Source organism: Suillus clintonianus (assembly GCF_016758775.1).
Source record: "Suillus clintonianus strain FC179 chromosome Unknown DEU56scaffold_24, whole genome shotgun sequence".
NCBI lineage: Eukaryota > Fungi > Basidiomycota > Agaricomycetes > Boletales > Suillaceae > Suillus > Suillus clintonianus.
In genome coordinates this window covers 232,998-249,741 of record NW_024539248.1, presented here as the reverse complement: position 1 = coordinate 249,741, position 16,744 = coordinate 232,998, and the positions used below count along the sequence as shown (strand labels likewise).

Sequence of the window (16,744 nt, the reverse complement as noted above, 5' to 3'; positions counted from 1 at the left end):
AAACTTAACTGCATGACGTGTTGATACGGTGGCAGGATATGCGATCACAACACATTTGTAATACATGCCTTCAGCTTGATTGATAGAAGTACAGTTCCTGATGTCGGGAGTAGTAAGCCCTCTTGTTCTAAAGCGCGAAGGTACGGGTAATGTTGCCCATCAGAAAATGAAAATTGATTCGAAAACAAGTACAACGTGATGAATGTTACTAGTACATATGAAAGTGTGCCGCCCAGAAAACATTAACAACAGTGGTGAATAACATATCGTATCAATTTTGTAACCGTACCAATTTCCCTTTATATTAGTATCGCCTGTTCGAACATCCACGCACCTATCGCAAAATGCGTCCAATTCCGCCGCACACCGAGCACGGTCGCACGTCAATGATCAAGAGAGGTAACGTTCCTGTGCCTCCGCACTTCCAGCACAATTGACCCCCCAGGCGTGGGTCACCTGGGCGCACAGGAACGGCATGCGGGACGGGTGGGGATTGGCCCATGCCTATTATTGGATTATATACGTATAGGTGCTGCCCGTAAGGTGCGGGCGCCTGTGGTTGAGCGACATATGGCGGCTGGCCAGTATAATTCGAGGGCTGCATTGAGACCTGCGATGCCTGTGGTGGGGCAAAACTGGGTAGAGCACGCTGATACTTGGAGTTACGAGATGACGACTCGGTGTTCCAGGTTGTATATGTCAAGGCGCCGACATACGGTTTCCCGTATTTATCCCAGCACTTTCTGCAGGGGTGGGAGGGATCATAGTTTTTGTACCCGGTATTTTGGCCTAAAAAGGGAGTAGTGTGAGTTAGGGAACTCGGAGAGGATGTGAATACACGGACATTTGACACATATGTGGTCCTTATTGGGGTACACGAGGAGTTGTCCGTTATTCAGCAAAGGATGTCCAGGCGCGGGTGTTCTAGTCGGACTCCCGTCATCCGGAATGCTCCGCGGAGGGGTCTGCTGCGCAGAATGCACCCCAGGGACGGGTCCTTGACCCCCCTGGTAAGGCGGCGTATAAGGGCTCTGCGTCATACCAGAGGTAGAAGACTGTGGGTATGGAGCTGCATAGGTACCCGCTTGCGATTGCTGCATCGTCCGCATCTGCTGTTCATGTACACCCGAAACAGCATCCACTGCATCGCGTACTGTACCAAGGAGTGCCCCAACTACGCCGCCCCCTCGGCGCTGGTTTTGCTGACTAGGGTACGTAGACCACGAGTTTGAGCCAGAAGATGAGACAGGAGTTGGCCATGGCGGGCGCTGTGAATGCTGTTGGGACGGGGACAGCGGCTGAGAATGTGATGATGAGGACGTAGTATGCGATGAATGGGAATGCGAGGAGGAATGTGAATGTGATGGTCTGTGTGTATTACTGGGTCGTGGGGGTTGTTGGAAGGGTCTGCGAGGACCGACTTCTACTGTGGTCTCTCCATGGTGAGTGTCTGCAGATAGAGTGTACGCTGGGGGCATTTCCTCTTCAAGTCCTACTGGATCTGCCACACGTGGGGGTGCCGCAGACCCATACTGAAAAGCGCTCGAGCTCGAGGAGGACCCAGCTGGTTGGCTGGAATGGGTTGAGCGGTAAGGGTTTGTTGGCGACATCAGTTCTGAAATGAAAAGTATGAACGGAGGAGGAGGAGGTTTATATCGAAAGGTCCGGAATGTTATACGGGAGACACAGCCAGCTGCGGTCTCGTCGATAATTGGTTTCCGAGAGTCTTATATAGCCACATCAATTTAAATAGCACAGCCACTAATGCCGAGATAAGATAGGCCGACCGGTTCTCTTGGAATTTCTAGAAGTGTCTGATTCCCCCATGCAAAAATATTTCAATGTTAACATGCATAGAACTTCTAAGAGAAGAGTGTCCGATTCCCACTTGCAGAGTTATCACAGCGCTTGCCAGAGAATGGTAGATCTGTGGCGCTTGTGCGTTTGTGATTGCCAGGAGCACCATCGAAGAAATAAAAATCAAGTGCTGCAAGTCATTCGCACTCTCGTGTATTTGCATTCCTTCTCATAAAATTCGCGGGCGTTGATAACAAGCCTTGGTATGACCATGAATTACTGAATGTTGAGAAGGAATTGGCTGAGTAGCGAACAAGAAGTTCTCAGTGCATTGATCATAGGCAGGATGTTGAGGGTGGGAAGACAGTTAGACACAGTGGCTATCAGGCTTTTTATAAATCCCGTGCCAATTGTTCAAGCAGAGTACCCACAAGAACCACAGTGTATGATCTTTGAATCGAATTGTCAGACCGTCGTGTATCTTCAATTACGATCGTAGGCGCCGCATTCGAGCACATGTACGACGAAACGCGTGCAGCGAGGTCAAATGCGAAAACCTCCCGAAGAAAACTCGGCAGAATCACGTAAAAACGTCATTCGCGAATTCACATTCGACACGCGACTGTGGGTCTCTGATATCCATCTCCGTTATTCCCCACGAATGCTGGCTCATCTGAAGCAAGACACTCACCACTCGAGTCACTATTCGTACCGATAGCGAGGCCAGGCCAACCAAGATCCCATCAGACAAATTCACCATCAAAAAAGCGCAAAGAGCGCTACGATCACGATCTTTGATGCTGATACATTGCGGACGGACGGACGCATCAACATAACCGCTGTTAGAGTGATCGTCAACGAGCACAGGCTAGCGGGAAACACTCACCATCCACAGCAATAGAATCTGCACACTCGACTCACATCTGGGCTTCGTATTTGATAACACCTAGAAAACATCACGATAAAAGAAAGACACATCAAGGAAATGATCGTGAAAGTCACATCTATGGGCGAGGAACGGGCGTCACCTCGATCAGAATTCAACAGAATGTGCGGTGTGTTGCCCAGATGAACCCCTGAACGGAGGCAAGTCAGATTAGCAGGTAGATTGGAGGAGGCGAAACAGCTGCATGCTGTCTGCAGATTCCCTGGTACAATGATGAAACTATAAGATGAAAAACCGACACCAACCACCTACAGACTAGTGGACTATCAATATAACTACGGATTCCCGTATCCATTGAGATACCGGAACTTACATAGGCTGCGAACAGTCCGCCAACGTAGCGAAACTACATGCATGAGAAATAGCACAGTTGCAAGGATATGAGCAAGGCTCACAAGTATATATAGCATTGTCACTATAGACTTAGGTTTCACCTGAGCAAATGGATTAGATCGTCCATAATATCCGAGGGCTCTAAAAGATTCACCCATATAAATTCAGCCTGGATCAGCGATCAGCGACGCAACGAAATGAATTACAGCATAATCGTTGAACCACTATTGTCAGCACAGAAACGGCTGGCGAACATCAGTATGACATGTCACGAAGGTATGACATGCGGAAGGTGTATCGAATGCGAAAACCGGTGAGTCGGATATGAAGGGCATTGACCAACCGCCCAACGACGTGTAACCACTGGCAAAACTGCGGGTCGATTTAATGCTATGGCCATTGAACTTAACTTACCCGGCATCCGAATTTTCTCTACGTCACGCTAGAAGTCCAAAATTGGCATCAGCTCATCACGACTCACGAGATTACGGATAACTATGTACGCCGGATTGACGCCGGAACGCGCAAGACAGATCCGTGCACAGCGGCACAGCAACTGAATGACATATATGTCCTAGTGGACAGCGCTTGCTGCATTAATCACGGAGCCTCGTGTATCAAGTGAGGCTGCCCACGAAAGGGCACGCAGTATGCTTGGGTCCTACAAGATTCCCCAATTGCACATCATTGATTTCCCATATTAGTAAAACAAAGCGGGACCGCCCGAATATGAAATAATCGAGGGCCGTATAACCAACTTCGTTACGATCTCTCCTTACCACTGCTCAAACTTCTGAAGAATTCGGCATATGCATGTTCGATGTCAAATGAAAGCTATGAAAATATCAGCATGAAGCGCATGCGCGTCAACAAAGGTCGTAAACCTACCTGCCGCGACTGTTCTTCTGTGATTTCTTCGGATGCTTTCATGCTGTTCAAAGTAATGAGCCTGAAAATATCCAACGTAAGCCCGAGATACCGAAAGCAAGCAAGCAACAGAATGGGACGCACCAGCTGACCATTTTGCTTCGTCCCTCCCAATCCTTGCTCCCCTTGAACCTAGCATACCCTGTGACAAGTTCTTGCAAGATCGGGTGAAGTTGATCCTTAGCGCGCAGCCTAAGCTTCAACGCGTCCATGAATGTGATAAAGTTCTGCGTTATTGGTTAGAAAGAGAAAGACTTCAGCACAAAATTCCAACCTGTGTCGTCTCTGCGATCCACTTTCCAGTCTCAGGTCCTGCCTCACTGGAGTGCTCAACAGTAGCAGGTACGCCAACTCGTATGCGATGTAATGCCGCAGGATTGTCCATCCGATATCGCGTCATGAACTCCTCGATGGAAGGAACGGAGTCCTTGACAAGCTTGAGCATGGTCATGTATTGCGAAAGAAGACGCGTGCATGCAGGGGAGTATCTCTTGCAGCGTATGAATCCCTAAGTCTGACTTGCAATGAATTTAGAATGGGAACATACTGTGCTGCGGTAATTGCATCACGAACGTAGGCGCGCTCGAGGTAGTCAAGGGCGACGATGATCCCGTACAATGTACCAAGTAGATTGTACTTCTCTCGCTCGGCATTGTTCGTGAATAGTCGAACTTCTTCGTCCAGCGAAAGGGTTGCCATCTTCGAGAGATCTTTCTCCTGAACCAAGTTACAGCTCAGCGATTTGTCATGGGGTCAATTGTTTGCCGCTGTTTGTCACGCATCTAGAACACGGTGATACGGTAACGGTTGTTCATCCTCAACGAGGCCTCAACGCCTGTCAGTACAATGATGCATTCTGTTCTGGTCATGCGAACCTACCTCTCACACTCGCAGTTATGCATCAGCGCCTTCGTCTGCCTCTTTCGTGCATGCCGCACCCACCGTCACCGAGTACTTATACATCAGCGCCTTTTCTTGCTTTGACGCATCATAATCAATAACTGTAGTCCATCTCATCCATGCCGCATTCACTGTCTGTGGTTCAATCCAAGTACAGGCGCTACGCCTGACGTAATAATGAACCGGCTGACATGGATCTAGGCTAGACTCATGGCCAATTCGTCGTATGAGGCAAGCCGTCGATAGACGGGCTGGTCACGAGTCTAGACCCAGACTGGGACCCAGATACGCCCATAACACGCCCGAAACACGCCCTACAGACGCTCACAGAGTGTCCATCTCCATTTCCTGGACTTACTCTCGTCTTTTTATTACATCGTCCAATTCAACTTGAGGTTAAGCAGCTTCCAAGACACAGAAACTCATAGGTTTGGTCTTTCTTCCTCGAAATCTATTACAAGCTCAACTTGAATCAGTTCCCTGTATCAAACAATGCCACAAACCGAGAATTACAAAAGCCTCCTGCGCAATAGCATCCACTTCCCAACATTCAGCGACCTTCCGGATGAGAATGAAGTCCCTTCCACCTACTACGAAGAGGGTCCACCATCCACATTTTCACCCATACAGCACTGGTGCTTCCTCGGCGAGATTGTCGCCTCGATCGGTCTGACCCGCGTCCTATTGCGGGTAAAGGATAAAGATGGTCAGGTCATTACCATCGGGCTGCACACAGATGACCGCGGACGGCCGCTCGTTCCGCAAATCAAGGAAGGTCACACAGTTGCTGTACTGTATGGTCAACAACATGGCTTCCTAGACATGAGCGTCGGCATACGCGTCGAAGAAGACGGCCTTCTCAAAATCATACCATGCTCGCTCGACCAACTTCTGAAGGCAAGTGATGTGGTTGCACTGCGCAAGGATCAGTCAGGATGCTGTGGGTATTGTGGTAAAGAGGAGAACACCTCTGACAGTACGCCCTTGCTCTTGTGTTCCCGCTGCAAACAAGCATCATATTGCGGGGAGGTGAGCGTTGATGATGTTTTTTCCAATTCAAGATGCGTGTCTGACTCGAGCCCTTTACTAGGTTTGTCAGAAGAAAGCCTGGGTGGACGGTCACAAGGTTGACTGCAAGGCTCTTGCGGGGATACAGTGGTTTGCGGCAAGAAATTGGACAACATTCCACGGGTGGTTTAATTTCTGATACTTCGCCCTGATCTACTGTCGGCTTCGGGAATTATGATGCTCCCCAAGTCTCACTGCATCTCTGCCAGCCCTGATAATGTCATTTCACGAAATATGTAATGATAGAGTATTGTCAAAAGTATTTACTACTGTGATCCACTAATACTTCGTGGGAAGGAATGAGGGCAATGTATTGCACTTGCGACTACCGAAAATCAGGGGACACTTTGACCGTGCCAAGAATGTTTTTGGATCCTCATGAGGCCATAGTGCACTTCAAGCATGCACAAGTTGGGGAGTGAAAGAGTATCGAGCAGGCCAGATAAAGTGTGTGTGTGTCAGGTAGGCCCATACAGGACTGAAAAAAAGATAAGCCTATAAGGTCGAAGAATGGCCTCATATTGATGACCTTGAGATTATGCAAAGATACGGAACGAAGGAGGTCCTGCCCGGAAGATTACCGAGGTCGATTAAGGCATCAATACGCTCTCGTGTATTCCGAGAGAAGTCCTCTTCTTGTTCTGACACAGGAGGCACGCGCTTGAGCATGCCATTGCGAAACGCATCCATGAGTGATTCTGCTGTATCAAATATTTGATAATTTGTACACGATCTACGGACCCAGGTTAAGCACGCTGAAACAGAAAGGGGGCCTACCTTCAGCTGGTCCCGTTTCAAGGATCGGTACCACAGACGTCGATAAAGTCAGGGGTGCAGCCAAAATACGGGCGTCATTTTAGCCAGAAGCGTGGATCTTTCAGTTGTATTTTCTGCTGACGTTGGCCTAGTGTGAATGTAGAGTAGGCTCTGGTTTGAGCAGGGATACTGGCTGTGGCCGGCCCTGTCTCCTCAAGAAAGAGGAGGTGTGAGATGGCGTGATAATGAGGAAAGTGTTGAGTATCGCTCCTGGTCACAAGTAGTTAATGACAAGGGAATGTAAAGGTAGAACACCGTAGTACAACAGTGGGTAAAACCCATCGGAGCATGTGATGATAGGCGCGTAAAGCTTGAAATACGAGTAAGGAACGTTGTCTGCAAAATTTTCATTAGTTACAACTTCGACAGATAAGTATACTCAAAAATATGGTCCACGGAGGGAAAAGGCCTGGAGACAATTTTAGCTTTCTTTCCTTGTCAATAGATACATACTGAGTGTGCATCAAGTACAGACGTTGAGGAGACTAGTACTGCCAATGAAGCTGGCGAGGAATGCATCGCTTATTGAATTTGCATTATTATTGGAGGCAGGGGGCAGGATTCGTTTGAGTATGTAAGACAAGTGCCTCATGGGCGTTCAGTATACATTTCCTGCAGATGGTGAAGGGTGAACAAATTTGAGGATGTGAAAAGTGTCCCAAGTATTTACTGGGCCCAAGTTGCTACATTCATATCGCAATATTACGCCTGCGCAGTCACAAACATTGATCGTAAGATAGAAAAGGAAACTCACGCTTTGTCAGGTCAGCTCTGCGATCGTCCATTATCGGAGCCACAATTGGCATCGTATGTTGAGTTCCCCAGAGAGCCTCAAACACTTCCAAAGAACTCCGCCGCCGGCTCGGAGTCGCCCCTGTGGGAAATTTGTGGGTGGGCTTTAGAATTCAACAGAACCAAACAACGTCACATTGACTCTATCGCCTAGTGCTGACCTTGACCTCGCGCTAGCTACAAATAACATGCAGACAGTCAGTCCAAAAGGCAATCTCTTACCGACCTCGGAAATCATGACTGCACTGCAGAAAATCGTAAGTGTTGACATTCTAAACACTCTTTTGTGCGAATAATAACCAAACGCTTCAGCTAGGTTCACAAGCAACGGTATGTCTATGGCTATGTATCTGGTGCGTTATTGACCGTCAGCAGATGCTAGACCTCGAAACCACGTACTCCCGAGCAGCTATACCCAATCCTAATCACTGCGCAATCGAGCTCAAAGACCGGAGCTTCAATGCCATCATCACCGAACGGCAGCAGCAGTTGGATACCGTTTTGCACGAGATCTCAGACCTGCAAACAGTTATGGATAGTATTCAAAACCTTCACCAGCAACTCGTCGAAAAGAAGGTCAAGATCGTCGAGTCCATTAATTTGCATAAGAGACTCAGATCGGCTCTGTGGCGCTTGCCAACTGAAGTCCTCTCCCACATTTTCGTTTACTGTCTCCCGGGAGACAAGTATTTGTTGCCCACACCCGGGGTGGCTCCCATGCTGTTGACGAGAATATGCCGACGATGGAAGGAGGTTGCCGTGGCCATGCCCAGTTTATGGTGCAGGCTACAGTTGAAAACCGAATACGATGACTGGAAGTGGCAGGGAGCCTTCTGTTATGACTCATGGCTCAAGCGAACCCTAGGATGTCCGCTCTCGCTGGAACTCCAATGCAACGGTCACTGGACCCAAGTACAAAACCTCCTTCAACCTTACTTCACTCAAATATCGTCTCTCTCTATTGATTTTTGGGCATCAGACACACCTGAACTTATGGTGCTCACAGGCTGCCAAGCCCTTGAGGAGCTGTCCGTGACCTTTTCTGATGATATGGCTGGTGACGATATGCTAGCTCGTGTTGGACGCGCTATCTCGCAGCTGCCGTCCACTCTGTGCAATCTCAGTGTAGCAGGGTGGGCACTTAGCCTCGGGGACGTATCCACTTTCGATCCCGTATGGGCCCACCTGACAACAGTCGAGATCCTCGTACAGGAATCAGGCACTGCTCTCCACTTACTCCAGCTAGCTCCCAATCTCTCCTCGTTGACGATTCACGCAATATCTCACGGCATCCAAACGGCGTTCGAGTCATTCACACACACCAAACTTAAATCCTTCGAAATCATTTGTGAAAATAGCTCGCGCCGAGGGCCCAAATTATCTGCCCTGCTCGATGCACTCTCGCTACCAGCTTTACGAGTTCTTTATCTTCACAATATAGGAGCGTGGCCCCACATGGAGTTCAAGGCATTCCTGGCACGGTCAAAGTGTCCATTGAAGAGCCTGGGCTTCGGCGGTCGAATGACACCGGGAGATAAGCAGCGAGCGGAATATGACGAATACCTAGCCACAGGTAGGATTAGTCTATGGTAAGTCGGTGTGAGTGGAATTGCTATAAATGAACGCACGTACCCTCAGTCTCGGATAGTGAAAGGAAACGACAATGGGCGTCGCGCATTAAACGGGAGTGTCGGGAGTATCCAGAATACTACATATATACGATAGGTAAAGAAAGAACTACGGTATGATGTAGATTTCGATTCCAAGCAACTAACAAGCGATCTAGAACGAACGGCTTTGTCACTCTATCAGCACATACAGCGCAGACGGCACGATCTCAAATGTCATGACATCTTCTCCAGCAATGGTCAGTCTTACGCACGCACCACATTACTTTGCGAGAGAAGACGCGTGCATGCAGCAGAGTATTCTCTAGCGGCCTATATGCATTTTACTAAGTCTGGCAGGAATTGAATCTAGGACGTAAAAACACTGCTGCAATACTAATACTTGCATCTCCATGGATGAGCGCTGAGCACTTGCCCCGCTTGCCAGGAAAGGCTACCCGGTTGTAGTGTTGTATAGCAACGCAGTTTCCTAGGCATGAGCGGTAAGTATCACTATATAAAGACGCGAGTGTCCATACTAGTAGAAGTGAACATTTACGATGGTTTGCAGCGCACCGATGATCAAAGTGAGGAGAAATTTGCTTTTGAGTCGACTGTCATCCTGAGGCACGGCACGACCACATCAAAATAGCTACGCCCGTCGACTTGGTCATATGCCAGATGCTGCACAGTCCGGTCAAAGGCATGGAGAACATTGTTATTAGATATAGGGCTACACCACGTGGAGGGCCGTCCGAGGTGCCCGGCGGTGGAGGGTTACTACTTGCGCAACGCGAAGTCGAGATGGAGCAAGGTAATGCGGTAGGTGCGTTACTAGACTAACCGTCATTTTAACAAGATGAAACGACACTTGAGATCGTGCCGTCTGCGAGACACTAGCTGCAGCTGACGCGAGACGTTGATCACCTAAAAAAACAGGCGCGAAAAGATGAGTCTTTTATATGGCTGATAACTTAACATATGTACAGAGTAGACTGATTATTCCATTGCGAAATCTGTGACGACTAGTGCAAAGTATCAACACCGACATTACCAGGGTGATGGCCCTACATATTGGATCGAAGGGACAAGGGTAACATATTCCGCCCGCTGCTTGTCTGCCGTCGTCCCTTCACTGCCGACGAGCAGGGTCTCCAGTCGACACTCTGACCGTGTCAGGAATGCCTTGAACGCCTTATGGGGCCACCCTCCTGCGCTGCGAATATAAAGAACGCGTAGAGTGGGGAGGGATAGAGCATCGAGCAGGCCAGATAATTGGGGTGTGCGTGAATACTGTACACAAGTTATGTGTAAGAATTGAAGTTTGGTGTGTGTGAACGACTCCAACGCCGCTTGGATGCCGTGAGATTCTATGCGAATTGTCAACGAGGAGAGATTGGGAGCTAGCTGGAGTAAGTGGAGAGCAGAGACTGATCCCCGTGCGTGGATCTCGACTGTTGTCAGGTGCGCCCATACAGGATTGAAAGTGGATATGACCCTAGGGTCAAGTTCCCACCCTGTTACACTGAGATTGCACAGAGTGGACGGCAGCTGCGAGATAGCGCGTCCAATACTAGCTAGCAGAGCGCCACAGAACACTTCATCAGTGATGATCACGGACAGCTCCTCAAGGGCTTGGCAGCCTGCGAGCACCCTAACGCCAGGTGTATCACGCTCCCAAAAATCGATAGAGAGCGACGATATTTGAGCAGTGTAAGGTTGAACAAGCCTTTGTACTCGGGTCCAGTCATCGTCGCATCGTAGTGCCAGTGAGAGCGGACACTCTATAGTTCGCTTGAGCCATGATTCATAACAGAAAGCTCTCTTCTGCCAATCACCGCTCTCGACTTCCAACCGCAGCCTGCACCATAAACTGGGTGTGCCCACAGCAACCTCCCTCCATCGTCGGCATATTCTGGTCAACAGAATGGGAGCCAGATTTAACGCGGGCAACAGATACTTGTCTTCCGGGAGACAGTTAACGAAAATATGGGAGAGGACTTCAGCTGGCAAGCGCCACAGAGCCGATCTGAGTCTCTTGTGCAAATTAATGGACTCGACGATCTTGACCTTCTTTTCGACGAGTCTATCCATAAGCGTTTGCAGGTCTGAGATTTCGTGCAAAACGGTATCCAACTCCTGCTGCCGTTCGGTGATGATGGCGTTGAGGCTCTGTTCTTTGAGCTCGATCGCACAGTGATTAGGATTGAGGAAAGTGGCTTGGGAGTAAGGTGTTTCAAGGTTTGGCACCTGTTGGTGGTCAATAACGCACTGTATAGATACACACAGACATACTGTTGCTTGTGAACGTAGCTGAAGCGTTGGGTTATTATTCGCAGAAAAGGGTGTAAAGTTTCGGCACTTACGATTTTCTGCAGTGCCGCCATGATGTCCGATTTTGGATTGTCTGTCTGCATGTTTGTTTGCTAGGGAAATCCTGAGTTCATGAGACGTTCAAGGAAAACGAAGATTTAAGAGAACACTCAACGAGACAACAATGGGCGAAAATTTATTCGTACACCGCGGCACGACCGCGTCACCTGGCCCAGTGAAGAGTGTACCCACATCTCCGGTTCAACAACACCTCCCGAGTACTGACCCTTGCACAGCGACGTAATCGGTTTGATGACTTTGGCCAGAAACTTATTATATCAATCCTCAAGGTAGGAAGTCCGAGAACCACCATTAGAAATCACGCACTCCCAACATAAAATGACCACGATTATTGATATCAAGGTAGTCGTAGTTGGAGAGCTTGAACGCTGATCAAAGGCTGAACGCAATCACTTGCTGGCCACTGGAAGACAAATGCCCGCAGATCAGGGTACTATTACAAATGCTGAAGAATAGTGTAATACCTTGAACTGCGAAGAGAGATCTGCTAACAGTACATGATCATGTCTAATAACTAAAAGTATCAAGACTCTTATCAGAGTCCTCGCGCTACAATTTGGAACGAAGGAACAAGGGTAATATACTCCGCCCGCTGCTCATCTGTCGTCGCTCCACCACGGACGATCAGGCTCTCCAGAGGACACCTCGACCGCAGCAGGAATGCCTTGAACTCCTTGTGAGGCCATTCTAGTACGTCGCGAACATCGAGTACGCGTAGAGTGGGGAGTGAGAGAGCGTTAAGCAGGTCGGATAATTGGCGTTCAGATTCGCAAGTGATGTGTAAGGATTGCAGTTTGATATGCGTGAATGACTCTAATGCTTGGATGACATTGACCACCATGTGAATCGTCAACGAGGAGAGGTTGGGAGCTAGCTGGAGTAAGTGGAGAGCAGTTTCTGGTCCGTCTATATCGATCGTGGCATTTGTCAGGCAGGGCCATACGGGTTCGAAAAAGGACAAGTCCTCATGGTCAAACCACAACCCTGTTACGCTAAAACTTCGCAGAGTGGACAATTGCGAGATATAGTGTCCAATAGCTGGTAGAGGATTAGTAAGCATAACAGCACAAATTACCACGGATAGCTCCTCGAGCGCTAAGAAGTCTGGGAGGATAACTAGTCCAGGTGTGTCGGGGTAGTAAAAATCGACAGATAGGGATGTGATTTGACTGATGTAAGGCTGAAGAAGGTGCCGTAGCTTGGTCGAGTGGTCATATTCGTTGAACTGAAGTGTTAACGAGAGCGGATGTCCTCGTGTTCGCTTGAGCCATGTATCATAGCAGAAGGCTGCTCGTTGCCAATTCACGTCGACAACATCCACAGACAGCTCACACCACAAACTGGGCATGCCCAGAGCAACCTCCCTCCATCGTCGGCATATTCTCGTCAACAGCATGGGAACTTCTAGCTCTGATGGCGGCTGCAATCCCTCGAATTGCGGAATTTGCGGGAGACAATGGTGAAAAATTTGGGTTAGGATTTCAGTTGGAAAGCGCCAGAGAGCCGATCCGAGTCTCTTGTGCAATATCATGGATTCGATGATCTTGTTCTTCTGCTCGACGAGTTGCCGGTGAAGATGTTGGACACTATCCATGACTGTTTCCAAGCTTGAGATCTGGGGCAAAATCGCGTCCATCTGCTGCTGGCGTTCGGTGACGATGGCGCTGATGCTCTGGTCTTCGAGCTCGATTGCGCAGTGATTAGAATTGGGGGATGTGGTTCGGGAGTACGAGGTTTCGAGGTCTGGAATCTGCTCATGGTCAATAACGCATCAGACACATCCACATAGACTCGGACATATATACTTACAATTACTTGTGAACGTAGCTGAAACGAAGAGTTATTATTTGAGGACTGTTTAAAAGTTCAGCACTTACGATGATCTGCAGTGCAGCAATGATATCCGAGGCCGGCAAGAGATTTACTTCTGTTTGCATAATGTCGGTTGCTAGCGCGAGGTTCAATCACTGGTATTCGGAGGTGACGTTTGAGGAAGACGAAGGTTTGAAGAGGAGCCAAGAATTATTCACACATTATTGATCTCACGCTGCCATCCAACAGCCACTCATCCTACACAATATTGACCTTGGGAAGGGTAATCCTGCCTGATGCCGCTTTGTCCAGGAGACTCATTATACTAACAGGCCAACGGATGCCACGACGGTCTTAGAACTGACCCGGAGTCCTTGACGAACGGCGAGCTTCTTTTTTCTCCCACTGTGACATGGTACAGGCGTGAACATAGCTTGTGGGACCGTGATGGATGGCGCCAAGCTCTGTATTGGAATTCCAGCCTCTGTTGGACATCCACAGACATATTCTCATGAATGGTGCGTTTTCGTCATTCCATTGTCTTCCCAACAAACACCGCTCGACAGGCAATTCCTCCAGGGTAGACACATAAAGTGGCCTTCTGTATGTCACGGCGGTTCATGTAGCTGCACTGCATCTTGAAACTTGTTTGTCGTCATGCTACAGGCATCGGGTACTGACCGCCCGCCACTGGTCAAACCTCATGGAGGGATCTGTAAAGAACATTTGCCCTCAACAGCGACAACCCGATAGACGATACATTCCTTGTCAGTTTCACTGTCATGGTCTCCTCGGTGCCTTTCCCTGGCACACTCTGCACGTGTACGTTCATTCCTGAACTTTTTGCCTCCCTGGGTGAGGATTTCGAGAATTCTACCTTCCTTCGATATTTCAAGCTATACGTTCCAAGGTTCGTTGTTCGCTCTGGTGGAATTCACTCGCTCATTCATTATGGTGTCCTTCCATGACCAGGAGCAATAGTACTTGCCCATGTTCCTCACAGTCGTACTGTACCGTCCACACCCCGTCCTCTTTCTTGCTGAGAGAGGGCTGGTCACATTAGGATCACATCGATGATACACTGGGCGTGCCCGGCTAGACAGAAAATTGCTATGTCGACAGGCCAATGGGGCACGAACGATATTGACTCTCAGAGTCTCGATCGCAGATGTAGGGAATGATAACTTAGCGAAGAGAGATATCGATATACTATGTAACGACTTGGTAACGACCACAAGATATGACATTAAGACGCTCAGGATCTAACGAAATAAATACTTAAAAGCGATATCTTCACTCTGAATCAGAAAAAAATCAACTGTAGTACAAGCTTGCCACCTCTTACTAATCATCCATCAACGACTCTAGGCTATCCTCTCCTATCTTCCTTCTTCTATAGGTAGACTAGCAACTATCGTTCTACTGGCAGCATTTACTGATCTGAGGTGCGTAACGCCAGCTTTAAATGTCGCTTGCACTGACTCCGAGTCTTAGCCTGGAACAAATCATCATTCTAGTTAGTTATCAACAGCAGCGTTGCTTTCTAAACCGCCGAGCCCAATCCTTCTACTAGTACTCCTCTACAGTCTCAATGTTGCCCTTCGAGTGTCAGTATTAGCAACTAAGGATCTTGGACGGTCAAGATGCAAGGGGGTTCAACAGCCAATCCAGGAGCCAGTCTCTCTGCGATATCTGAATCGGATATCATCGATGCGTTTCGTAACATCGTAAGTGCCAAGTTCTATAGGCATCACATCTTAAGAACAATAACTATTCGTTTCAGCTCGCACGTTCACGAGTGATCGTAAGCCTGTCCCGCTTTATCGGATGGCATTGTTATTGACAATGACCAGATTTCTGCAGACCTCGAAACTCCGTACTCCTGCAGATCTTATACTGCCAACTGCTCTGTCACCGAGTCCGAAGATCAGAGTATCAGCGCCATCATCAATGAACGCCAGGAGCAGTTGGATGCAGTTTTGCACGAGATCTCAGACCTGGAAACAGTCATGGATGGGATGAAAAATCTTCACCGGCAACTCACCGAAAAGAAGGACGGGGTTACACAATCCATGAAGTTGCACAAGCGAATTGCATCGGGAGCTCGAGTCGGGCGCTTGCCACCTGAAGTCATATCCCACATTTTTATTCACTGTCTCCCGGAAACCAGTAACATATTACCCCCATCAAAAACGCTAGCTCCCATGTTATTGACGAGAATATGCCGACGATGGAGGGATATTGCAGTGGGGATGCCTAGTTTATGGTGCAGGCTGCGGTTGTACAGCGACGAAGTCAACAACAGACGCTGGGAGTTTATAGCTTTCTGCTATGACTTATGGCTAAAGCGATCAAGAGGACTTCCACTTTCGTTGGAAGTCTGGTGCTGCAATGATAACTCGAACACCAAGTTACGACGCTTTATTCAGCCTTACTTCTATCAAATAGCATCTCTCTCCATTCGTTGTTTCCCCCAGACCGACAAACCTGAACTCATGTTCATTTGCCTCCCAACACCCCAGGAGCTGATCGTATGCGCATACGATGGTTCTAAAATGACAGATATTGTACAATCTATGTCGCAATTGCCGCTCACTATGCGCAGTCTCAAGATAACCTTTCCGGCATTCAGATCCAACGATGTTCTTGTTTGCACTCCCCTATTGGCACACCTGACAAATATTGAGGTTGCCATTGATTATCTGGATGTAGTCACCGCCTTGCTCCCTCGATGTCCCAACCTCTCCTCGTTAGCCTTTCTCACAGGCGTCCACCATAAAATGCAGCCCAACTCACCAATCACACACACCAAACTTGGATCCTTACGCATCGCTCATGACCTTAGGAGCACGAAACATGTATCTCGCTTGCTCGCAAATTTATCACTCCCGAATTTACGCTTGTTTGAAGCCCGCTATATAGAGCCGTCGCAAATACACGTTCTGTTCGATGCTCTCGATGCACTACCATCCCCCGAGTTATGCGAGCTTAAAGCTCGCTATGCACGACAATGGCCTCACGAGCAGTTGATGGCATTGCTAGCACAATCGAATTGTCCACTGGAGAGTCTGGTGTTCAGTGGTGGAGTGATGATGACAGATGAGCAGCGAGCGAAATATGTTGCCCTGATTCCTTCACTCGAAGTAGTAGTATCCCGTGCGTCATGATGACTTTGCTTTACTCGTTACCCATAACACTGGGCTTCATGCTTCATGGAGTTATGCGAAGGTCTCTGTTTTGTGCTACTACTACTGTACGCTACCGGCTTCGTAGTATGTTTCTGTTCGCAGTTCTACCTAAGTTATTTCTTCGAGTGCGATAGGCCTTGATCAAGAGTCATGACGCAAAATCT

The 16,744-nt window shown here is 48.5% G+C and overlaps 8 protein-coding genes across 8 annotated transcripts; 3 read left to right on the top strand and 5 right to left on the bottom strand.

The window, feature by feature from the left end:
- Window positions 1–28: 28 nt before the first annotated feature.
- On the bottom strand, window positions 29–1,703 carry DEU56DRAFT_855404 (uncharacterized protein). Its single transcript, XM_041355247.1, has 2 exons — window positions 845–1,703; window positions 29–789 (listed from the first exon to the last, which is right to left on the bottom strand). The coding sequence occupies exons 1-2, from the start codon at window positions 1,608–1,610 to the stop codon at window positions 335–337; spliced, it is 1,221 nt and encodes a 406-aa protein (XP_041210006.1). The 5' UTR covers window positions 1,611–1,703; the 3' UTR covers window positions 29–334.
- A 54-nt stretch (window positions 1,704–1,757) lies between these two features.
- On the bottom strand, window positions 1,758–2,538 carry DEU56DRAFT_795455 (uncharacterized protein). Its single transcript, XM_041352842.1, has 3 exons — window positions 2,489–2,538; window positions 2,229–2,429; window positions 1,758–2,177 (listed from the first exon to the last, which is right to left on the bottom strand). The coding sequence occupies exon 3, from the start codon at window positions 2,018–2,020 to the stop codon at window positions 1,805–1,807; it is 216 nt and encodes a 71-aa protein (XP_041210005.1). The 5' UTR covers window positions 2,021–2,177; window positions 2,229–2,429; window positions 2,489–2,538; the 3' UTR covers window positions 1,758–1,804.
- Window positions 2,539–3,647: 1,109 nt separating this feature from the next.
- DEU56DRAFT_795453 (vacuolar protein sorting-associated) lies at window positions 3,648–4,720 on the bottom strand. The gene is made up of 5 exons (XM_041352841.1): window positions 4,551–4,720; window positions 4,278–4,491; window positions 4,088–4,230; window positions 3,965–4,025; window positions 3,648–3,910 (listed from the first exon to the last, which is right to left on the bottom strand). Exons 1-5 carry the CDS (start codon window positions 4,700–4,702, stop codon window positions 3,839–3,841), a joined length of 642 nt encoding a protein of 213 aa, XP_041210004.1. The 5' UTR covers window positions 4,703–4,720; the 3' UTR covers window positions 3,648–3,838.
- Window positions 4,721–5,231: 511 nt separating this feature from the next.
- DEU56DRAFT_270264 (uncharacterized protein) lies at window positions 5,232–5,984 on the top strand (the record flags this gene model as incomplete). The annotated part of the gene is made up of 2 exons (XM_041345388.1): window positions 5,232–5,331; window positions 5,380–5,984. A coding segment is annotated over exon 2 (589 nt), but the record flags the coding sequence as incomplete, so codon positions are not given.
- A 1,831-nt stretch (window positions 5,985–7,815) lies between these two features.
- Window positions 7,816–10,086, top strand: DEU56DRAFT_754864 (uncharacterized protein; the record flags this gene model as incomplete). Its single annotated transcript, XM_041349857.1, has 9 exons — window positions 7,816–7,836; window positions 7,892–7,909; window positions 7,955–9,152; window positions 9,218–9,304; window positions 9,333–9,446; window positions 9,665–9,689; window positions 9,758–9,773; window positions 9,868–10,012; window positions 10,046–10,086. The coding sequence occupies 9 exons, from the start codon at window positions 7,816–7,818 to the stop codon at window positions 10,084–10,086; spliced, it is 1,665 nt and encodes a 554-aa protein (XP_041210002.1).
- Window positions 10,087–10,124: 38 nt separating this feature from the next.
- Window positions 10,125–11,869, bottom strand: DEU56DRAFT_270201 (uncharacterized protein). The gene is made up of 4 exons (XM_041345387.1): window positions 11,675–11,869; window positions 11,553–11,623; window positions 11,482–11,499; window positions 10,125–11,436 (listed from the first exon to the last, which is right to left on the bottom strand). Exons 2-4 carry the CDS (start codon window positions 11,601–11,603, stop codon window positions 10,237–10,239), a joined length of 1,269 nt encoding a protein of 422 aa, XP_041210001.1. The 5' UTR covers window positions 11,604–11,623; window positions 11,675–11,869; the 3' UTR covers window positions 10,125–10,236.
- Window positions 11,870–11,983: 114 nt separating this feature from the next.
- DEU56DRAFT_795438 (uncharacterized protein) lies at window positions 11,984–13,614 on the bottom strand. The gene is made up of 3 exons (XM_041352840.1): window positions 13,458–13,614; window positions 13,390–13,407; window positions 11,984–13,330 (listed from the first exon to the last, which is right to left on the bottom strand). The coding sequence occupies exons 1-3, from the start codon at window positions 13,515–13,517 to the stop codon at window positions 12,116–12,118; spliced, it is 1,293 nt and encodes a 430-aa protein (XP_041210000.1). The 5' UTR covers window positions 13,518–13,614; the 3' UTR covers window positions 11,984–12,115.
- A 1,271-nt stretch (window positions 13,615–14,885) lies between these two features.
- On the top strand, window positions 14,886–16,689 carry DEU56DRAFT_795428 (uncharacterized protein). Its single transcript, XM_041352839.1, has 4 exons — window positions 14,886–14,908; window positions 14,966–15,119; window positions 15,176–15,196; window positions 15,246–16,689. The coding sequence occupies exons 2-4, from the start codon at window positions 15,036–15,038 to the stop codon at window positions 16,557–16,559; spliced, it is 1,419 nt and encodes a 472-aa protein (XP_041209999.1). The 5' UTR covers window positions 14,886–14,908; window positions 14,966–15,035; the 3' UTR covers window positions 16,560–16,689.
- Window positions 16,690–16,744: the final 55 nt, after the last annotated feature.

Coding starts and splice junctions, on each gene's coding strand:
- DEU56DRAFT_795428 (XM_041352839.1), top strand. CDS start 15,036: ATGCAAGGGGGTTCAACAGCCAATCCAGGAGCCAGTCTCTCTGCGATA. Junction 15,120..15,175: donor TCGATGCGTTTCGTAACATC/GTAAGTGCCAAG, acceptor TATTCGTTTCAG/CTCGCACGTTCACGAGTGAT. Junction 15,197..15,245: donor TCGCACGTTCACGAGTGATC/GTAAGCCTGTCC, acceptor GACAATGACCAG/ATTTCTGCAGACCTCGAAAC.
- DEU56DRAFT_795455 (XM_041352842.1), bottom strand. CDS start 2,020: ATGCAAATACACGAGAGTGCGAATGACTTGCAGCACTTGATTTTTATT.
- DEU56DRAFT_270201 (XM_041345387.1), bottom strand. CDS start 11,603: ATGCAGACAGACAATCCAAAATCGGACATCATGGCGGCACTGCAGAAA.
- DEU56DRAFT_855404 (XM_041355247.1), bottom strand. CDS start 1,610: ATGTCGCCAACAAACCCTTACCGCTCAACCCATTCCAGCCAACCAGCT. Junction 790..844: donor GGACCACATATGTGTCAAAT/GTCCGTGTATTC, acceptor CTCCCTTTTTAG/GCCAAAATACCGGGTACAAA.
- DEU56DRAFT_795438 (XM_041352840.1), bottom strand. CDS start 13,517: ATGCAAACAGAAGTAAATCTCTTGCCGGCCTCGGATATCATTGCTGCA.
- DEU56DRAFT_795453 (XM_041352841.1), bottom strand. CDS start 4,702: ATGGCAACCCTTTCGCTGGACGAAGAAGTTCGACTATTCACGAACAAT. Junction 4,231..4,277: donor GGATCGCAGAGACGACACAG/GTTGGAATTTTG, acceptor CCAATAACGCAG/AACTTTATCACATTCATGGA. Junction 3,911..3,964: donor CAGAAGAACAGTCGCGGCAG/GTAGGTTTACGA, acceptor ATATTTTCATAG/CTTTCATTTGACATCGAACA.